This window comes from Apaloderma vittatum, unplaced genomic scaffold, assembly GCF_000703405.1.
Source record: "Apaloderma vittatum isolate BGI_N311 unplaced genomic scaffold, ASM70340v1 scaffold6545, whole genome shotgun sequence".
NCBI classification, from domain to species: domain Eukaryota; kingdom Metazoa; phylum Chordata; class Aves; order Trogoniformes; family Trogonidae; genus Apaloderma; species Apaloderma vittatum.
Window position 1 is genome coordinate 12409 of NW_009718674.1, and position 22325 is coordinate 34733.

Consider the following 22325-nt stretch of genomic DNA (forward strand, 5'->3'; position numbering starts at 1 on the left):
TATTTTTCACATTTAAGTAATGATGCATAACCTTCTGTCTAACCCAGTCCTAAAACTTTTAATATTTTATTTATCCATATAGCTAGAAAACATAATGCTGAATATTTGTTTCCTCTTCAATTTAATCCGTTCTGAATGTCCTAGGAGTGAGGCACTGCGGTTTCCCATGTGTGTGTATGTGTACATGTGTGGGAAGAAAAGTTATTCCTCATGCACACAAACAACCTCACATTCTCATCACCACAGGTGAGATGTTCTGGTTTTGCATTACACTAATTGCATTTTCTTTCTCTTTCTAGGCTGCCTCTGTCATTGAAATGAATTATGTAAATAGTCTCTCTTTCAAGGCTTACTTTTTTTCACCGGGTTAGAAGGAAACAGTGACTGTCGTTAAATTAAAAAAAAATCTGGTATACTGTTGTCTTGCACAATAAAAAGCAACGCACCACAGAACTGTAACTGAAGACAAAAGAAACACCTTGTGGTCACTTTGGTTTTTAGATGGTAATGTCAAACCTAGACAACATGTTTCTTATTTGAACAAAGGCACTTCCAATGTGTAGAAGATATTTAGCATTAAGAAAAATGGAGGATATTTGACAAACAGCAATTTTACTGACGTTTTTCATCAACTTTAAAAAAAAAACCAGAAAAACAAAACCACTATTATTCTTTGTGGTGCAATTCTAATACTCAAACATGTAGACGAGGTTAAATCCGCAGTAACACAGGGATTTGAGTAAGGTTTCTAGTTATTTTTTAGACCTAATCGTTCTTTTGCAATCTGCATTAAAAAACACACAAAAGTAACTACAGGGGTTGCCCAGTGGCAGCTGTAGAGTGTTTAAATGCTAAGAATGGTTAAACTTACAGTGGAGAGAGAGGTGGGACTGAAACAGCCCTCCACACCCTACTTAATCTGGTAACTCTATAGTGCAAAAGTCTGAGATTTCAGACAAGATACTTGATCTGCAAACTCCAGGAACTCCGTGGTAACATTCTTTTGCTCTGCTCTCCAAAGAAGAAACAAAAGCATTCAACCAGAACACCTGGTGTGTTTTCCTTGCAAAAGATTTCCAAAAGAAGCACGAACACAGGAAGTGACACCCTAATATCCACAGTAGTTGATTTGAAATTAACCCCACAAGCAGGTCAAATGACCACATACCTTACTTTTGCAATATAGGATTTTTGGAATCTCCTGACAGGAAGAGAGTTGAGGCTGGCTACAGCAAGCCCAGCTAATTCCCAGGTTATCTGCACATATTTGCCCCATGCTGCCTCCTTCCAGGACCTACGGGACAGCACAGCCTGCCCCTGCTGCCCCATTCCCTACCCAACACTACAACGGCTGGGGCAGGCAGGTCTCACCCCTTCCTCCACCTCTCACTGCCTCCCAGGAATGGGTGGTTACAAAAGAGTGAAGGGAAGTCATTTGTCTAGAGCTACATTAAAAAATTAGGTGTTTTACAAGGCTTAAATACAGGTTGCAAAAGTCACTGTGCATGTTCCTGTGAGAATAATTGGGTTTGCCTGTTAGTCATTCCAGTTTCAGAACTGCTGAACAAACAATGGGAATTCAATCTGGATTCTCTAAGCAAAAACACAGTATTCTTTTTTTAATATACTTTCTCAGCTATTAAAAAAAAAAATCTTGGCCAACATTCTTTTGTTCCTCAATGAAGTGTGGTAGGCTGCCTAATTTGACAAGAAAACCTCAAAGACTCCTTTCTGCTGCATCCAGACTAATTTGGCTGTTAATGTTCCATGAAAGAAATGAATCTTTAGAACATAATCTTATCTATCTTTTAAAGCCTGATATTTCCATGGCACGGAAAAATTGTTAGGATCTCATATTTTCCTCCCACTATGATAGGGAAGTGTTGTGGTTTAACCCCATTCAGAAACTAAGTCCCACACAGCTGCTCACTCTCACCTCCTCAGTGGGACAGGGAGAGTAAAAATGAGAAAACTTGTGGGTTGAGATAAAGGCAGTTTAATAGGTAAAGCAAGAGCCGTGCATGCAAGTGACTAAAACATTCCTCTGTCATCAGTGTTGTCATTGGCACAAATCCAAAACACAGCCCCATACTAGGTACTAGGAAGAAAATTAACTCTATCCCAGCCAAAACCAGAACAGGAAGATGGTCTCCTTACTAAAAATACAACCACAAAAATACAAATATGATTATAAAGCTCTTTTTTTACAAATTAAGAGCATTGATTTTTTTTGTTACGAAGTTGAGCACATAACGTACAGAGTAATAACTACTGAAATACAGATACACATATGGAAATGGTAAATCATGAACAAGAACACAGGTTATTTAGAATTAAAACAATTCACTAGGGTCTACTTCTTCCACAGTTCATTTGCTCCTAACTTGAGAAGTACCTTGGGTTGTGATTTTTTGCCTTAAACGTTCTCTTTTTGTGACCATTTAAAAGCCAGAACTTAATTTAAAAAGATGTATACATATTAAAAAAAAAATGAAAGAGAGAGAGACAGAGTAGGACATTAGTTATGTAAACATAACTCATTTCCCCAGGTAAACCAAGCATGCTGAGGTCAGCTATTCACTCATCATCATCTTGAATACTTTCACTAACAAAGATAATTTTATTAGAGCAGCTTGTTGTCAATCACCAAACTCCATGGCCTGAATCCCACAGCTCTGCTCCACACAGCAGCACCACTGACTGTCCAGGATTGGTTTGGTACTGCAAGAGGAATGTAGAATTGCATTTATGAACCTGATATAAAAAATATTTGACATACACGAATGTATTAACTATAAAGGACATAGAAGTTATATAGAGGGATGAATCTCTACAGTGTTTCCACAGGAACTGTACCACCAGACACAAGACCTAATCTCACAATTTATACCGGTGTGCATAAAGGATTTTTGATTCAACAGGACCAAACCATACTTTGTTTCTGAGAAAAGCTGCCATGCAGTGAAGGGACTCACCTTATTCACAATTTTGTAGAAAGAACATAGGTAGCAGAAAGATGTCTGGTGACCAGCTGCGTTCCCAGTGAAGGTGAGAGCACTCCTTCAAACTTCAACAATAGCAGAAGTGGGAGTAGTAATATATAACAATTAGAAAGACAAAAGATTACAGACTGAAAAATAGTTTCAGTTTTACCATAAACTTACCTTCAGCAAGCCAGTAACTTGTGTAGCTGTGACTTGGCAACTCCATCTTCACAGGAAATTTACTGAATTCATAGGACTATATCAAAAAAATGTATCATCATCAAGAAAATGGAAACTTTTCCAATCAAGTGACATGAAAGCATTCAGTATATTTAATCTTCTTATCTTTTATACCAATTCAGTTAACCCACGTGCTGATTCACTAGTTTCTAATTCATCAAATATTTATTTTAGTCAGCTTAAAAATTGTCCAGGAAAACAAGTACAACACTATTTTTAAGAATGTCCATTTTTCTCCTTTACTGAAAATGCAATACAATATTTCCCCCCATGTAATGAACATGGCAGTTTTCATCAGGTTTGTACCAAGCGGAGTACTGGACGTTTTCTAGCCTCTTGTTCAAAATACACTCTGAAAATGCATATTATATTATTCACAATGAATAAATATACATTTTTCTTGGAAAATCACATGTAGAAAACATTACACACGAGTGATAGAGCACGTGCTAAAACTATACTAATAATTCTCCTTAAATCCTAATACTTTTAAATGCCAAAAAACTTTACCATATGCAGACATAACAAAATCACTTTGGTGTGTAGGCAGATCATGCTTAAACTGGATTTCCACAGCACAGACAAATGTTACAGATATATTAGTTGAGGATAATATTGATTGTAGCTCTGGCATTGTTCCGCAGAAACATAAACAACACTCTTCACTGTAAAAAAGTATGACAAATCAAGTTGTCAGACTACATCATTCAGAAGCAATCACTGTTGGGGCAAAAGTTTCTGGCACAACTCAGTGTTACAACCAAGTGTTGCTTAATATAACCTTATGCATTATAAAAAGAAAAGCCCTAACTTTCCTCCTTATCCAGAATCAGGTGGTGCAACACTATCTCCTGTCTCCCCAGATGTATTAGAACCTGCTCAATACAGCAAATATGGTTCTAAAACCCAACCGTCAGCCAGGTCCTTTTCATCTGAGCCTATTTTCAGGAGGCTCTTGTTTGTGGAAAATAAACTATTTCAGTTCAAATGATTAGGATGCCTGAAATATTCCAGAAACTTCTGTCTGGATGAGTTTAGTTCAAACTGCAGTTGTAATCTGTGTCAGTCCTAGGTCGTTGGACTCTTCTCTCTCTTGAGGACAGTAAGATGTCATTTCCACGACTAGTCATACAGGTTTGTTTGTCCCATCTGCTTCCCTCATATAAGCCGCGTCTTGCACAGTGTTTCTGACTCTGCTGGTGCTCTGCCTGTCCATCCTCATCTTAAAGGGGAAGCAGAAGTCCTTGAAGCATCTCTTGAAGTTTTCATCCAAAAATGCGTAAAGGATTGGATTGAGGCTGCTGTTGGTGTAACCCAAAGCAATACAGAAGTAATAGCTGGATATAGCAGCAGTGCTGTGGGACACATCCCCTAAAGCTTCAGCCAGCACAAAAATGTGAATAGGAGTCCAACAGATAATGAAAACTGCCACCACCACAAGAACCAACCTGGTGATGCGACGCAGGTTTCGATCTTTTTCTCGGGACCCGGAGAGAAGCCGTACGCTTTTAAGGCGCAGGATCATCAGAGTATAGCAAACAATTATAATGAGCACTGGAATAACAAAGGCAAAGACAAAGACACAGATTTTCATGAAGATGTCCCACCACACATAATCTCTGTCTGGAAATTGCAAGGAGCATTCAGTGCTAGCAGTATCTAGGAATGAAACAAACAGAAGAAGAATATTATTTTATTATTAGATATTCTAAACAATGCAATTATCACAGCATAACCTGCATGATACTAATAAATGGAGTTATTGTTAAATCACGCAGAGAAAAACTTTCAACTACCGTTGAAACTGGTTTTATGCAGCTGTCTCTAGAAACGCCTTAGAGAGAAGAGCTTTTTAAAATGCATAACACTGTACAAAATCTGTTTCCCATGGGAAGATCTAAAAATGCAGAGCATAAAACCAAAAAATTTTAAAGATGTTCCCACTCATATTTCACTGAGATTTAAAGCCAGGAGTACCATGCTCAATGGAGTAGAAATCTCGTCATTATTATCAAACTACATATGCTTTTGTCTGTGGGCAGAGACAGATTTTCGGTATCGTGAATGGTGGGAGCTGAATGATTCTAACAAGATTTTGCCCATATATGTTAATTGTGTAATGATCTTTTCCTACTTGCCTTCCTCAGTGCAAATGGCATACACGTGCTTGCATTCAGAAAGACTTATTTCCTGGCAACAGCTTCTTTTCAGTCAGACATAAGCAAATAAAACCTGTGTGTGCATGGAGTCAAAAGGAAGCCGCTCTTTTGCAGATCGTGTAGTTGAAAATTCAGCCTGTGCAGAGGCTGCAGGATTTGGGCCACTGACACCAGATGACTCTCTCTGGTTGCCCATGCCAGGATTCAGACTCACAGGCTGTCACTTGATTTTATGTCCCAGACATATTCCATCTGACAGGAGGAGGCTGCTAAAGAATGAAATATTTGAGGTTTCATTTGCTGGCCACATTGGAGCCCTCCAGCATATAAACCATGCAGAAAACGGAGAAACAAGATAAACGGCAAAGGCAAGAGAAGTGGTAAATTTATAACTACTTTCAGCAGTTAAACTCTCCTGAAGACAAGTCGAAGTAACACAGGGATTGTTCACTCTGAATTGTGTCTTAGATTTTATCCTTGAGCACTGTGTTATTCCTTGGATTTTCTTTCATTTTTCTTACTGAATTTGTCATCTAAAAATTATTGTGTGCTGGTTTCACTGAATCACCTGTAAGGATGGAATGATTCAATATACTTCTGCACATCACTTTTTCATATCTATCTCCAGCAGAACAAGTCAGAAAAATTCCATCAAGCCCTATTTCCCTGTTATCAAAATGCTTCACGAATCAAGATGACATTGCAGAGTTTGGTTTTAAAAACGGCTGGAGGGGAAGTTATCATTATGGTATCATACAGACATTTCCGCAGTTAAATATGAGAGAGTTGTTACTGGGCGCTATTGGATACTAAAACATTCAAATTAAAAAGTTGAATTCAAAGGCTAGTATTTTGGGGTTTATTTCAAATAACATAGTAAGGGATTATTCTGAAAAATGAAAAGTGAAAAGAGAACTGTTTCAAGCCTGATAGAGGATGCTAATCTGACAGCACAAGTATGACTTAACAGGGTCTTGACAATCAACTTTTCTAAATCCTTTGTGACCTAGCTTTTCATAAGTGTAGCTTCTTTTACTTAATTTTATTCTACAAATGTCAACAATTGTCTTCAAAGAAGTTTTCACATCGATTATTACTGTTATTTGTAGTAGATCATGGCCTAGCAGCGGCAATAAAATCAGGGGGCAGCTTTAAAATCCAGACTAGTAAAGCTGCATCTGAATGCGCAGTTCTGGATAAAAGTGAGATGTGATCCAGAATGACAGCTCAGGACCACACACAGCTACTTGCTGAATCCATTTACATTTTCTGAGTTTAAACCTGGAAAACAATCAACAAATATCCTTGTCATAATGCACAATATCATAATAATTATTAGGAACTTCAGAAGATAATAAAATTCAATTTATATTTTATTGTTGTTGCCTGAAAAGATGCGGAGCTAAGTACAGTGTCACAAACTGAGTACTTAAGATTTCATTCTGACTTTTTCCACTTTGTAATGCAAATATTCCAAATATAATTTTTTTTTTACTCTTTGATAAGTTAATATTTAAGATTAATCTTAATCTTGACATAGGAAATGTATTTCTGTTAGATACATTATTGGATATGTTACTTTCAGGCATCCACACTCCTCAGTACTTAAATGAAACCTTCATACTATTACTGGGAATGCTAACAGTACCTCTCATTTTTAATTTTTTTTAAGTGAACGATTCTTCAGCAAGAAAGGCTCGATTGAAGCCAGAGATGGAATATTTCACAGATATAAAAAATATTCTGTGGGGAAAATGTGTCCAGAAGGACACCACTGGGAGCAATGCTGTACTGTGAGAACAAAAGCGACTGAGTATGGGGTGAGAATTTTAAATATAATAACTTTCCATTTGATGTTCAGTTGTTGTTTAAATCTGAATCCAACAGAGGCCCTATAGCATATTAATTTGACCAACATAACATAAAGTCCTGAGCTCCAGCTGTCAGACAAAGAGAGGATTTTTGCTTTTCCCCTTCAGCATTTATCAGAGCAACTCATGAGCACACTAGACAAGATAATTGCCAGTAAATGCTCAAGAGAGACCTTTGATCAGACAAGCAGAGCTGAACGGTAGTGTTTGACAAGCATTTGCCAGTAATTTCCAACCTCACTTGGCCCAGCTGAGCTGTCTATCACTAGTCTCTGTTTCAAGAGCAAAAAAAAAATCAGCCTGCCACGTGGTGTGGAAAAGACATTTAATCATTTTTGGGCTCAGAACAGCCCCTTGATATAAATTTGATGCTTATAGTGCATGACACCTGACTGAGCCAATGTCTCATGGCCTTCAAACCACGTGTAGCGATACAATCGTTCTTCTCAAATGAAGAAGCCTGGAAGTGAATGATCCCTGAGAGCTGGACGCTGCCTTATAGACCCTGTCAAAACGTTACTGAGGAGACCAGTAGCAGCACTGCTGACTAAGACACTTGATCCCCCAAAGCACTGAATTAAGAGCTTCCAGGGGACTCTCCTGTCACCTCCCCATCAGAAGAGAAATAGCAATAACAAAATCTGTACATCTTTGGCCAAATGAATCAGCCCTTGAGGAGCTGTTACTGACCTCTTCTGTTTGCACTGATCTGTGCCAAACAGTTTAACACAGAGCATTTATTGTCTCTGCAAGATAAAAAGTATCCTTCTCTGAAGTTTACTGTTTTTCCTAGGAGGAGTGAAACCTTTCTGATAGAAAAGGTTGTTAATTCAGAAAATTATTAATAATTTTTCAAAAGATTATTTACATCTCAAAAACCACTACCACCAAAAAAATACGCATGTCTTGTATTTTATCAAGCCATTCATTAACATGATGGCCCCAACCCAAGGACATCGTTAAAGGTCTCCAACCTTTTGAGGACACTGAGATACTCCTGCACCACAGTCATGCCTGTGAGTACAAAGCATATACATGTGAAAACCTTTCTCCCCTTTCCTTCTCAAGGAGGATTTCAAAATGAGATTAACTCCATAGCAGGGCAGCTTTGGTAGTGAGTCATCAGTTACAGGAATTAAATCCACAGTCCCTCACAGATTATAACTTCCAAGTAGAGTCTACAGGTGGTTTATGTACAGATCTCATTGACCTCCCGTTCTTGTAGCTGCTTCCCTGCTGTGGTCTCTATTACCAGTTTCTCTGTTGATCCTTAGTCTCAGCTTTTCCAATTCTCCATATACATACCCACCCTTTTTAAAGAAGGATTTGAGATACTGTCATATAGAATTTGCCCTGATTTTCTCTCTCCAGCTACTGACTTTTCCTTTCTTCAAAATCTGTGAAATGGCTGTTGATAGTAAGCTCCCAAGTCTTAATATTAATGATAGATATTAATACTAACGACAAGCAGTCTAGTTTCTGCTCTCGAAAAATTCATCAGAACTACTCTCACAACATATGCAAAAAAAGCACCTTAAGCCCACATTTCAAGTTTCATCCTAAACTGATCTTTGATCTACACACTGATCAAATTCGTGATAATTTTCCACTGCTCTCTGCTAGCAGGTTTTGATGGTCTCATTCTAGCACAATGTTTCAAAGATAATTTTGTTCTTTTAGTTGGCCAGAGCATCTGATATTAAATGCTTTATATGTCATACTGTAATGTTCCACTCTATATTTCAAAATGTCTGAAATTTAGACAAACTTTCTGAAGAAGAAATCAATCAAGTTCTATCAACAGTTGAAGCTATATTTTATGTCATTTGAGAAACATAAAGACTGAATTTTGAATGCCCACACTCACCCTCCCTGACTTTGGTGCCTCCAAGAACTATTGCAGATATACCAACAGATGAGGATAAGAGCCAGATACAGATGTTGATTATCTTCGCCTTGAGAGGTGTGCGGAAGTCCAGAGCTTTCACAGGGTGACACACGGCAATGTATCGATCAACGCTCATCATGGTCAGTGTGAATATGCTAGTAAACATGTTATAATAGTCAATTGAAATAACTATTTTACACAGCACATCACCAAAGGGCCAAGAGTTCATCAGGTACTCAGTGCTTTGGAAAGGCATAGTTGTGGTAACTAGGGCATCTGCCATAGCCAGATTGAAAATGTAGATGTTGGTTGCTGTCTTCATCTTTGTGTACCTGAAAAACAAAAAAGGAAGGCTTTATTATTTCAAAATAGGATTATGCACATTTAAATATGGAAGAGTTTATCACTTGGGCTTTGCTATATTTGGAGTCCTTTCCATCATTTCTAATTTATGACAGAAATACGCACAAATGCAAGACCCTTGGGATAGTAATAAACACATTTGACTCAGCACCTGCATTAGCAGTTAGAACTATCCAACACAGGCAAATGAATACATTTAATCTAATTTAATCTAAGATAAATACTAGTTTTAATTCTACCTTCTCAAATCCTTCTAAAAGAAAATATCATTGTTACTTTTGCAAGTGATCAAAATATTTTGTGTTTCCTTTTCTTACAGCAAAATATCAGTGATTGCAAGCTTTTTGGATTTGTTTTGTGGAAGAAACAGCTATGACACTCTTCGGTAAGAATCCATGCTAACTTGTTACACCTGCTGGGCCAGATTGCCTCTTATTTGATGATAGTTTCTCTTCCTTGAATTCACTACAGCAATGCCAGCTTATACAAGTTTTAGTCTTTTTTTTTTTTTTCTTTCTCCTTCGTTTTCAATTTCTACTCCTTTCTAACCATTAGCCTTTCCCAGTCTTCTCTTTTATGACTGCCAATGTGAAATATTACTATTGTTTAAGTAGGATACCACAGTGGGGAAAAAATATTTTTTTCTGCATCCTTCAATCTCACAAAAATTAAACCCTTGTTTCATCCAGCTGGTAAGAACCACAGCCTACACAGAAAAATAGGATCTGGTTTTTTGAGGTGGCAATCTATTTGTTCTGCCCCCGTGATACTTGGGGAGACAGCCTGTGTCCCAGGATGTGGCGTACTCTTTCTAGCTCTACTACGGACACAGAAAATGAAGGAGAGCCTGTTAGCACAAGGATATACCTAACTTTCCTTTCTGAAAGACTTCCCCACATCTAGTTACTATTGCTTATTGCTGCTAATTTATTATCAGATTCAATGACAGATTTTCTTTCTCAAAGGTTTCAGCCCAATATTTTGAATGTGTGCCCACACTAAAATGAGCACAAGCAACACTCAGAAACACATCTGGCTAGATTTTGCTATATGTCATTAATAATTTACAGTGGAATCATAAGATTCTATCAGTTCAGCTCACAAACATGTAGGACAGTGTGTCTATTTGCCTTTTAAACTGTGATGCATTGAAAAATCATGCCAAATACGTAAACTATTAATTAAAATATGGACAGAAATGTCATTTTATGGCCAATACAAAATGTTAAAAATAACATCAGTTTTTCTAAAACACTCTAATTACAAGTTACTGAGAAACTAAACCAAACACTGGTTTGAGGGAAGCAGAACCACAAGAGAAAAGAAAGTGACACCTCACCCAGATACCATGCCTGGGCTCACACCTTGGACAAAGCCAGAGCCAGTGAAGCATCAGAAATCTCTGAGTAGACAGCAGAAAAAACCAAAAGCTCTGCACTGAGAGTGTGACCCTCACAGTCCAGACTCCTGCTGCCCTGGTCTGAGTTTCTCCAAGATCAAAAGAAGAGCAAGGAGGAACCTGCCAGTCAGATCTGGGCTTCCACCCCCTTCCAGATCCATCTCGTGACCAGCCTGCCAGCAGAGGAAGTTGTCTCTCCTGCAGGTCACATTAAAACCTGTAAGGCACTGTCCAAACACATATACAAGAGTATATAACTAGAAGAAGCAAATATAAGACACATGAACAGACCAGGAACTTTCCTCTCCGTACGGGGAAAAAAAGAAGAAAAAAAAAAAAAGTAGCTCCAAATCTATCTCAGATGTAAGGCTGGACAAAACTTCACTAAACATTCAGATTGCCGATCTATGTTAAAAGGGACTAATTTTCATCAAATGTCTGAAAAGGAATAGTAAAAAGGTGATTTTACTTCTATGGACATCACTGCATCACTGGTGATATTTGGAACTGTTGTCGTGTTCATACTGTGAAGAAAAAAAAAGAAGAAAAAATGGAAAAGATGCATAAAAAGCACCTCCAAAATAAGTGAAATGACTGGAGAAAATTCTTACTATGAGTAACTTAAAGAGCTCAGCACATTTAGCTTATCAAAAAGAACACTGAGAGGTGACTTGATTATAGTGTCTGAAGACCTTCATAGGGAGAAAATAGCACGCACTGAAGAGCTCTTTCAGACTGCAAAGAAAAGCATAACAAGGACAAATATGTAAAAGTCAGAGCCAGACAAACTCAGCTTAGAAACAATGATGGATTTTTCCTAACAGCTAAGGTGGTTATTACTGAGAACAAATTACACAAGAAAGGAGTAATTTTTCCATCTTTTGATGTCTCCGAATCAATGTCTGCTGCTTTGCAAAGAGTGTACTTTAGTCGAATACAAGTTACTAGACTCGATACAGGAATATTTAAATGAAATGCAACGGTCTGTGATAAGCAGAGGTGAGGTAACTAACAGATCTTCCCAGTCACTACTTCTTTAGGTCTTTAAAAACTTCCCCAAGGGTTTAAATAGAGAAAGCTTGCTTTCACATATATAAGAATTATTTAGACTTTTTTTTCTTAAACAAAATCAGAAAAGTAGTGAAAAATAACTAAGAGGATTTTAATAGCCTTGAAAAATCAAATGTCTTTATATCTGGCATTCCCTGTTCCTTGCAACCTTATTTCAGTTCTTTTGTGTGTGTGACACTGACCATATATACCATATTTTCCCCATATCCTTTTCCCTTTGCCCCCAGCCTTCCAGTGGCAGAATAGGAAAGACTCTCTGTAAAATAAAACTAGTCTTTTAGGTAACTTCAAAATTCAAATTTCGCATATGTACTACTTACATTATATATGTAATGTGAGCAATTTTGATTTCTTGGACAATGTAACACGTGCACATCTAAGAAAAATAATCTTCCTCACTGCTATTGGTTGAACAGGAAGGATCTCTTGTCATTCACAGATAGTAAAAAATATAGAGTCATCCCAGAATCATTGTTCAGACAACCTCTAATGTGACCAAGAGAAATCTGTATATGGGATTTAAAATACAACAGGGACAAGAAAAGCCCACAGTGTGCCATTCCTCCCATAAAGCTCTGTGAAAGCCCTGGCTCATTTCAGGGGCCCATATGCACATAACAAACCCAGCTCTGATAACATTACCTGTTGTGCATCTAATGCTTCCCCACAGCTCAGCAGCCTGGTAGTCCTGAAACGAGCTAACCCTGCCTAAATCCACCCTAGTTCACAGAGCACAGGTGCCTCTTTGCACCACTTGCCAAAATAAACACCTTGATGCCTTCTCTGCCAGACTGTGAACAAGAAGGCAGGAGATCAATAAATTCTGCTCCAATAAATATTTATTACATTTAGGCAGTCAGTTCTGCCAGGCACTGCACAGGGATCATGCATGCCTAACTCAGGAAAGAAAGGTGCACTGATTAACCTAAGCAATTCTAAGTCCAAGCACATTTTACTGATGCAACCTTAAAACTCGTTGATCTCTCACTAATAGTGTAAAGGGCCTGATTACTTTCACCTGAAAGGATTGGCTTCATTGTAAGTAAGATGTTGGCCTCTAAAGATCTTAGGCAGCATAGATTAAATCATACATTCACTTAGAAGTTCATAAAAATCAGAAATGCATTCAAGAATCTGGACTCAGCCATCCAAACTCCTTGCAATGTTTTTAATTAAATATCTAAAAATTATTAAATGCCTCTGAAGACACATGCTTTCAGGCTTAATCAAAAGTCCAATTAAACTAACCAAGTGACAGCTATTGCTGTCACTTTCAAGTGGACCCTGATAGCATCTTGACTCAAACATGAGATGAGGGATTTAACTGCTCTTAAACAACTCCTTCTATAGCACCAAAATAGAGAAGGCAATAATTTACATGGTTTGGGGTTTTCCTACCACACCTTCCATTCAGCCAAATCTCCCACTGAGCAAGGTCAATACAGTGATCAAGTAAGGCAATCTTGTCTTCCTCTGCAAAATTAAAATTATTGATTTAATATTTGAATTCCATTGACAGAAAAAATACTGCTATCTGGTTTTATTAGTTTAGCAGATCAGATAGGGGAAGCCTGGACATAACTACAGTGTAGACAGCACAACGGTAATTAATGACAAACATTTTCTTAGTGTCTTTGAGGTGTAAGTTTCAAAGACCATTAAAATATTTATAAACCATTGCTGTATAAAATACTTATGGGAAATCCCATATCTAGAAGATGGTTTGTTAAATACTGAGACTTCATAACAAGGTGACTTTTCTAATTCTACATAGGAATGGAAGGTCTTTCCTTGTATCAGGTGCTAGAATCTAATTTCAAAAGGCAGAAAAAAACAATGTTGACTTAAGATGTTTGGTGGATCTCAAAACTGCTTGTCAAGCTCTAAGCAGGCCTCAAGCCTCTGTAGTCTTGATATAACTGAAGGATATCTAGACTGCAGAAAAATAGTTGAGATAAACAAAACTTTGGTTTGGATGTATTTTCTTGGTGGATATGATGAGAGTTTTTAAGGAGGAAGCTTTAAATGATGTCTACTTACGTGTCAAAAGTAAAATTCTCAAAACTATCGCATTTTAGGCTAAGCCCAGTTAGAGAGGCTGACTTTAGACTGACTCTTAGAAAATTTCCCACATTTTTCAGTTAACTCATCATTACTGTACTTTTCTTTCTGGAGTAGAATTTTATCTGCACATTTTTTAAGACAGTAAATAGGAAAAAAACACACTTCTATTCTAAGCTTATCAATTAAATTGTGGTAACAGAAGAAGGAAACATGCTCTTAAGGAGTTGGTATGCTTTCATAAAAAAATTAAAATGCTAGTAGAGCCCCTTAAAGCTATTATCTAAAACAAAGTAGAGAAGTGTGATATTGAAGTACAACATAACATTAGTAAAGCTAATAAAGGCTGAGAAGGAGGCTCTGGTCTATTTTTTTTTCACGTAACTATATCAGGCTGAAATGTCCCCTGGGGAGGGGAGCAAGACTAACAAATATAGTACAACAATATTCTCTAGTAGCAGAGTGAAAGTACAAAAGCATGAAACAAAATGAAGTATAATAAACACATATTTTTGGCAGATAACTGAGTCAGTGAATAAACGTGAAAGCTAAACTACATCTAAAATCAAATTGCAAAAACACTTATCAGCAGGATGCAGACTATGTTCCACTAGCTTCCTTCATTCCACTTTGGAATTAAGTATATGGAGATCAAGCAGCTGAAAAGCTTAGTCAGGAAAGCTCTTAATCTCAAGGCTATATTCCAGGCACACTCAATATCCTACTGAGTCAGAAGAGCATAAAAAAAAAATACAAAAAAAACTAGGAGTATCTATTGCGAACACATACCATGTCAAAAGGATAGCTCAGTTTGAGTTAGAACAGAACTAAGTCTCTGTTCAGTGATTTTTACTTTTCAGATCAGTCTCTTCTAGGAGTTAACAACAAGTTTTTGCAGACAGTGTCTGCTGCCAGAAGTGGTAACACACGATGTTCATAGTTACTACCAGGGATTGGTATGCAGAAAGGCTCTTACTTATACTTGCTTCTATAGAAACCAAGGTCACTGCTGGAAGTTGTGTGCCACGTCAGAGTGCTGGAAGTGAAAGGGTCATTAGTACGTGAAAAGGTTGCAGCTCCAGGGAGAAGAGGTGACACAGACCTGAACAACAGAGTATTCCATTCTATTCTGTTCCACGTACCTCATACTCAGGATAAAGCTTGATCGCAAGGATCAAGCCCTCTTCTTTAATGGCCAATGTCCAAGGAGGACTCTGTTTGTTCTTCCGCCTTCGATCCCAGTCCAAGCATTCCTGAACCCATTTCCCACCTGCTGCTGAGTCCAGTCTGAGACTTCACCAGTGCCTGCCTGCCCTACAGTATCTGGTGATGTAATCATCACAGCGAGATTTCAGGAATGGTTTTGTAGATATTTAATTATTTTCTCATATATATTATTATCTCTTCTTTTTATTTTTACCATTTAATTAAAGCTGTTTTGTGGGGGGGGTTTCAAATCCACAAGTGTCTCTCCCTTAGTCTCCTTCTCTTTCCAGAGGCAGAGAGGTTATTAGAGAGCATCTGTCGTTGGTCTAGTGGCCAGCCCAGCCTTACCTCTTGACATTCAGCTATCTTTTGGATCTTCATAATTCAATATAAAAGGTTTATGCAAATGTGAAACTAAGATTGAGGTCATTTAAAGAATGTAAAAATCAGTAAGCTGTAGTTTCCATGTTTGTATTGGTTATATGTTATTAGCGCATTTTGAATGACAGACAGAATTTAGCAGTTGACAGGATATTGGAAAACATTTTAAATAAAGGTAGACATTGTTTCTCTATATGTTTAAAGTTTGTCTGGTTTTAACATTAAAATTGTTAGAGGCCTACAAAAGAGTTGTACATATTGCCTACTAAATATTATCTTAAAGTGAAATTTTACTAATAAGCACCTGTAGGTACTTATTTTTAAAAAGCTTGAAGATGAAAAGCACGATCCTATTTTTTATTCTCCCCTTAGGGAGCGTAATCTACCTGAATGCCAGAAGATTCCATTAAAATACTTACAATTTACCATTACTCCACTGAAGTAGCCATAAACTGAGCCCGAACATGATCTTGCAGATTTAGCTAAGATGTGGAAGCTTTCCTTCTCGAGCTGAAGAATCAGTTTCTGAATGAGAAAAGTTCAAGTCTACATATATTCTGGTCAAAATGAAGTAAAATTCACACTATTTAACAAAAACAAACTACTTTTCCTCCTTCTATGGTAAGATTTTGAATATTTTTATGTGAGCTTAAGAGCCTCTTTTTGAAGAAATATACTTAATGTTAGAAACAGCAATACTGGAAAATTTTTGCTTCCATGATTTTGTTAGGAGAGCTCAGAGAAATGTCAAGGCACTGTGATTTGTGGCTTACACTGAAATTATCAGAATGTAGAATTTTACAAAATCAGTCATTTGTCAAAAAATTGTATGTCTAATATTATTATTAGAGATCCTAGACAATTAGCTTAGACTACCTACCTACTTTTTTTTACTTCTGTTGGTAAGTAACATGAATTTAGACCTTGTCAAGAAGTTCATTCTGTCTTACGCAGCCCATCCTTACCCTGTTTACTTGCTATGGGTACATTGTGCTGGTGAGTGCTGAGTCTCTGTCTCTGGTAACATCCACCCTTCCCATTGTTCTTACTTTTCAGAATGATTTTTTTTTTTTTTGTGAAGAACATGAGCTGTCTTAGCAGACCAAAGTGCTTCCTATGCGTTTGTGGGAGAGGAAAGTGAGTAGGAAGAGATTGCCTGGTAAAGATAACAAATCTCATTGCTAAAGGGGAGAGGGACAGCAGCTCCAGAAGATTATTTACTTTCCTTCATATTATTTGGAGAACATCTGATCTCTATAAGTAGCTAAGTATGTAGAAGTTAGTTGGAAGCAGCCAAATGTGATTGAACATTTGCTTCCCCTAGATGTTTCTGCAGGAGAGAAACAAGGAAAGAATTGAGAAATCTTTCATGTCATCCAGGGCTCTTGGCATGTGAGTATTCAAAACAAGGTACCTGGTCTCCGTTTTGCCACAGGGATTAATAACTGCCACTGTGGGGAATGTTTTATAGGAAACTATGCACCTGGATGTGTGGAGACGTGAATATCTGGTCAGCACTCCTACAATAAAGTTGAATGAGACACAAGACACCTCAACCTATAATGAACACAGGATTATGTGGTAAAGCAACAAATGCCTGTATCAGTGAGCCAGCTCAAGGAAAAGCAATTGGTTCCTCTTCAGAGGCAGCTTGGAGGCTTTTTCTGGACTCTACCCGTTAATCTGCCTCAGAGAAGCCCACAGCACAAACCAACTGAACACAGACATTCCCAGAGGAGATGATTCAAGTGAAATGCAGGAAACTTTAAGACATAGTCAGCTGAACAGCACAGCTGATAGCTTCCATGGTGAAAACATTCTTCTCCTGTGCACTTTGACAAATTAGCCCTTCTGAAAGGCACGTTTAACAGTAAATCTTGATGCTCTCCATCAGGCAGCAGCATGTAAAAAAAGTTTTCTGAGTGTGAACGGTAAATGAACATTGAATAACTTATCTGAACTAATCCTACCACGCAGGTTTCCATCTGTCTCTACTCAGGGAGAACTTTCCCAGTTGCCTATGGTAGCCACAGTGACTAGACTACCTACAATGCAGTGAGGAGTGGACTTATCTAAGCAGTCAGTCAGCAAATATCTTCTGTCTTCCAGGTGCAGTGTAGCTAAGTTTAGGAACCCTAAATATTCATTCATAATGCACTGCTGAAAGGGACTGACTTTTGGAGCAGAGATGAGCAGGCAGGCAGAGCATCACATGTTGCATTGGTATGATGAATGGAGAAAACAGAAAGGTTTTGTACACCTTCTTGCCATGTATTAGTGGAAACTCGTGCAGAGAGGTTAATTTGTAAATAATGTCTCAAACCTGAAAACAGCAAACTGCCTAGAATTCATTTTTACTTCCCTAAGGATTAGAAGGTGAATCTAATGAGAGCTGAACTCTTTCGCTTCAGGAGAAATAAATATTTCAAAGATGATACTCAGGCTAACACGCAAACTTCCCAGCAGGACCATGGAAATGCTGTGTACCTTTACATATTCTTTATTTATAGCTTTTTTATATTTTGCAGAGTGCCAGCATAGTCAGGCACCCCTTTATCCATGTTGTTGTTCCATCTGTACACACACCTTCCCCACAGCTAATCCAGTTCATGCACTTATGCCTGTCTGCAGACAAAATGACATTCATACTGCCATATCCTCATGCCTCTCAAACCCCACAAAAGAGTAACAATAAATAAAGCACACAGTCTTCAGTGAGGAGAAGAGTACAGAGTCCACACTTTGCAAGAATTCTGTTTTTTACAGATGAGGACTAAAACAAGGATATGAAGTGAACTTCAAAGAAGTTTTTCTGCATGCTTTTCCTTTAGAAATAAATATGCAACTGAAATCAAAACTCTCCTTGGGAACTCATCCATTTCAGAGAATTTAACTTAAGGGACAAGCTAATTACGGTGTGAAGATACCGTGAGAGTAGGCAAGACAGACGGATTATCCTTCCTTGTTCTTAGTGCATCCCAGGCCATCCAAATCACCAAGTTAAGAATTTCCTGCCACAACACCTTTTGAGCAAATTCAAAATCCTCTCTTATGAAAAAGAAGTAAAGAGTCCCTACTCTTGCCTCACACTGTCCTCTTCACCGGGAGAGCTTAGCCAGGTCGGGAGCAGACCTCCCCAACACCATCTCACTGCTGTGCTCCCTCTCCATGCTTCATCCAGGAGCATGAGCTTCACCATCACTCTCCTCGCTCAGGACAGGCAAGCTTTCTCCATCTTCCTGCTTTGCCAGCCACCAAACTGCAAAGTTCTTGTAAGTTTTCACTTTCTGCCGGTTCAAAAGGGCTCTCTGTAATTTGTCTTGCTTCCAGACAGTGATTCCAGTTGTCGTCCTTCTTTGAAATAAATGACTACCTGGCTGCTAGCCCAGCAGAAGTGTTTGGATGGATACCAAATTACTTTTCAGAAGTCAAACAGATTACTCACTATAATCTATAGCCTCTCTCTAATTCTATCTCTAGTAAATATTCCTTTCAAGCCTGTCCTCTGCAATCTCTGCTTTTTTCAGTATGAAGTCTTATTACAGCATCATATTGAGAACTCACATTGAATTTCTTTCCAGTGTATAAACCCCAGTTTTCACCTAGCCACTGTGTAGCAGGGCATTAAAAGTATTAGAAACACTCCAATTTTGTTTAGATATGCTGTGTTTGTCAAACTATTAATATTGTATTATAACCCTGTCCTCTTCCATTTTCCTGTTACCTGGCTCTTTGTGCCATCTATAAAAGCAGTTGGTAATGATCAGTCTTCAAGGTTGTGATGAAAAATATGCCAGCTTGGCCAAATCCTGCAGAATCTACCAAAATTACCTCCATTCAGTGAGGTGAAGATAGATGTTCTTTGAGGTCCTATGATGAATTACTATCAATCCATTTGATACCTTTGTACTAATAATAGTAAGGTGTCAGATGTCTGATCGGATGAAAAAAGGTAAAAAGCCATACAGTTCACAAAGTGTAATACAGCTCAGCCTTTACTTTTTTGCAGCCAAGCCCTTGATTTCATAAAAGAATGAAAACATATGAACTGCAACTAACAGAGATCAGGTAATTCAGTTAGGCTGACTCTTCTGATGCTTTGTTTTTCATTTCAGAGCAATAATCGTTCTAAATATAATTTATAAAGTTAGAACAATAATTTAAAGCAAATTAACATGTAATATTTTGATGCTATCAAAATCTATTACTGATTTAAACCAATACATTAAATCAATTTTGTTTTTCTAAACTTAATATTTTCATTCTTGTTTGGAATGAATGATGGAGAAGATTTAAAAGCAATCTGGCAATGAGTCAATTTTATATGATGTTTCTTAATAGACTCTTCCTGTTACATAAGATGCCACTTGGTTTGATGAATATAAGAACAAAAATGTATTACTACTTATACTTTTTCTTCAACATTAGACTAAGCAGAAGAATACAAGCTTCCTCTTTTCCCTTAGGAATCAATCTACATATCTGTGACACAGAGTGTTTCTAAAACTGTTCTTGAATGTAGAAAATTATTCAGTTCACTAGGAGCTTGAAATACGATGTTAAAAGAAATGCAGGATTGGTTATTTAGGATTCTGATGATAGCAGCTTCTCTCAGTAAATGACTTCAGGAATGATGAAGATAAGGCTCACAGAAAGAGTGAATCTAGAGTGGGTAAGAGACAGCATCTCTCAAAGTCTATACCAGAGCACAGTTATGGTTTTGATAAGGGCAAATCCATAGCCAAAACTGTAAATTTAGTCAATAGACTTTTCCCCTCCAGCCGTCACAAGAAAGCACCATTTTCTTTAAAGCTAGCTCTAGATTTTAGAGAAATAAAGTCAGGAGGGAGAAGGATGAGATGAGAAAGCCTCTTTACTTCCAAGAACAAGTAATTTTAATTATCAATTTCAGCCAACTATTTCACCTCCAGAAATATCTTTTAAGACCTCAGAGATAAAGCTGATCTCAAAAAAAAAGGTTTGAGGTTGGAATAGATTCTGATCATGCCAAGACACACACCGCTGTATAACTTTACTCAGGTGAAGTCAGACAACTTCACCTGGTTTCTACAAACCTCCTCTCCTCCTCCATGGCAGTAGGACTGTGCTTCCCACATAGCACGCAACCAGTGCAAGAGGCAACATGATGCCTTCTCTCTCTTTTACTCCCTCCCCAGGAAAAGCAGCAGTCACAGGACAGTGTTACATCCTGCGTGCCATGGTTCAGCGTGACCCAGGCACTAGGGTTGGGACACGTTCCTCATGGCTGATCTGAACACAGTGAGAGTTCCTCTTAGCCATGCACACAGTGAGAGTCGACTACAACGGGTGACAAAGAGTACACAACACCGAGATCCATCTGCACATTAAAAATAACCACTCCTAATGTGCCTCAGCATGCCAGGGTGTTTACAAGAGCCCCAGTCTTGCTCCTATTTCTGGAGGTGAAATAGTTAGGATTTTTAGTGATAAGGCTTTGGTTTCAAATCTAGCAGTTGCTGTGTGTTTAAAGATAGTGAATACCAGTATCTCCATTTTGCATGTGAGGAAGCCAAATCACAGGGCCATAAAATTACTTTATCAGGACAGGACAAAGTGTCAAAGCCTGGCAGTAAAATCAAGAGAAGAATCTAGGTCTTCTGAGACATGGTTTCAGAGGCCATTCTGTCAGCAACATACTCAAGTACCATTCCCATTCTGTCTTCAACATAAATCTCTGTTTACAGGAGCTGTACCAAACTCAGCTGCTTTGCTTTCAGGTGCCTGCACCTGTCAAATGCCATTCTCCTGTCATTTTTCCCTCTGAGGGAATTCTGAGAGGGGTTTCCCGCTCAGCAGAAACACACCCCATGACACCTGAAGGAGATTTTGGATACTCAGCACTGCACACAGGCTGCTCCCTGGTCTCCATCAGCTTCTTCAGCAGCCCTCCTGCAGAAATAGCAAAACTGCCCCAGTGGGTGTATTAAAGCAAGGAATAGAATCATAGAATCATAGAATGGCCTAAGCTGTAAGGGACCTCAAAGATCATTTTAATCCAGCATCCCTGCCGCCAGGGACGCCACCTCTTGACTAGATCAGGCAACACATGGGGACCGAACGGGAACAGCTTATGGCTGAACTTGAGTCTGCTTCTAAGGCATCTCAAGACTATTTGGAGACTCTTGAATCTACCACAGAATTGACATTTCAACAGTTTCACTGAGAGTGTCAGAACAAAAGAGATCTTATTTGTGTCACCCAAAAGATGACCCAGTGTCAACCCTGAAGTGCTTAGGCAGTTGGAAAAGATCATTGTAGATTTCTTCCAGGTGAACCATTCTAACAATATCAGGTGGTGTTTAGAAGAGCAAAGGGAGGAGGAGCTGGGCCTGTTTTGACTGCCAGTTCAGAGCAGATTAGGAGGACAGGCGCAATCTGGGATTCAGAGAGATGAGAAACAGCAATGAGGGGCCTCACACAAACCCTGTGCTCTGCTGGAAGGTAAAGAAAAGCCACAGTCTGTCCCCATCCCACTTTAGAGTTGTGGCAGCTGGACAAGAGGCCATGTGGGATGACTCTCTCACCTGCCCCTTTCTTTCACAAACTTTGGTTTTCCACACAGAAAAGCATCACTGCAGGCTACATTTTTCAACAGGACATGAAAATCCACACTGAGATGCAATCATACAGAGAGTGGATGTAAGGGAAAAGGAGAGAGAG

The 22325-nt window shown here is 38.4% G+C and overlaps 1 protein-coding gene across 1 annotated transcript in view; it reads right to left on the minus strand.

Annotated features, from left to right (window-relative positions):
* Window positions 1–4147: 4147 nt before the first annotated feature.
* Window positions 4148–22325, minus strand: part of OPRK1 (opioid receptor, kappa 1) — a 20227-nt gene continuing 2049 nt past the window's right edge. Inside the window, exons 2-3 of the mRNA XM_009870320.1 lie at window positions 9122–9474; window positions 4148–4883 (exon numbers count right to left, since the gene is read on the minus strand). Of these exons, the coding sequence (XP_009868622.1) occupies window positions 4351–4883; window positions 9122–9474 (886 nt within the window). The 3' untranslated portion in view covers window positions 4148–4350. The remainder of the gene's footprint in view (window positions 4884–9121; window positions 9475–22325) is intronic.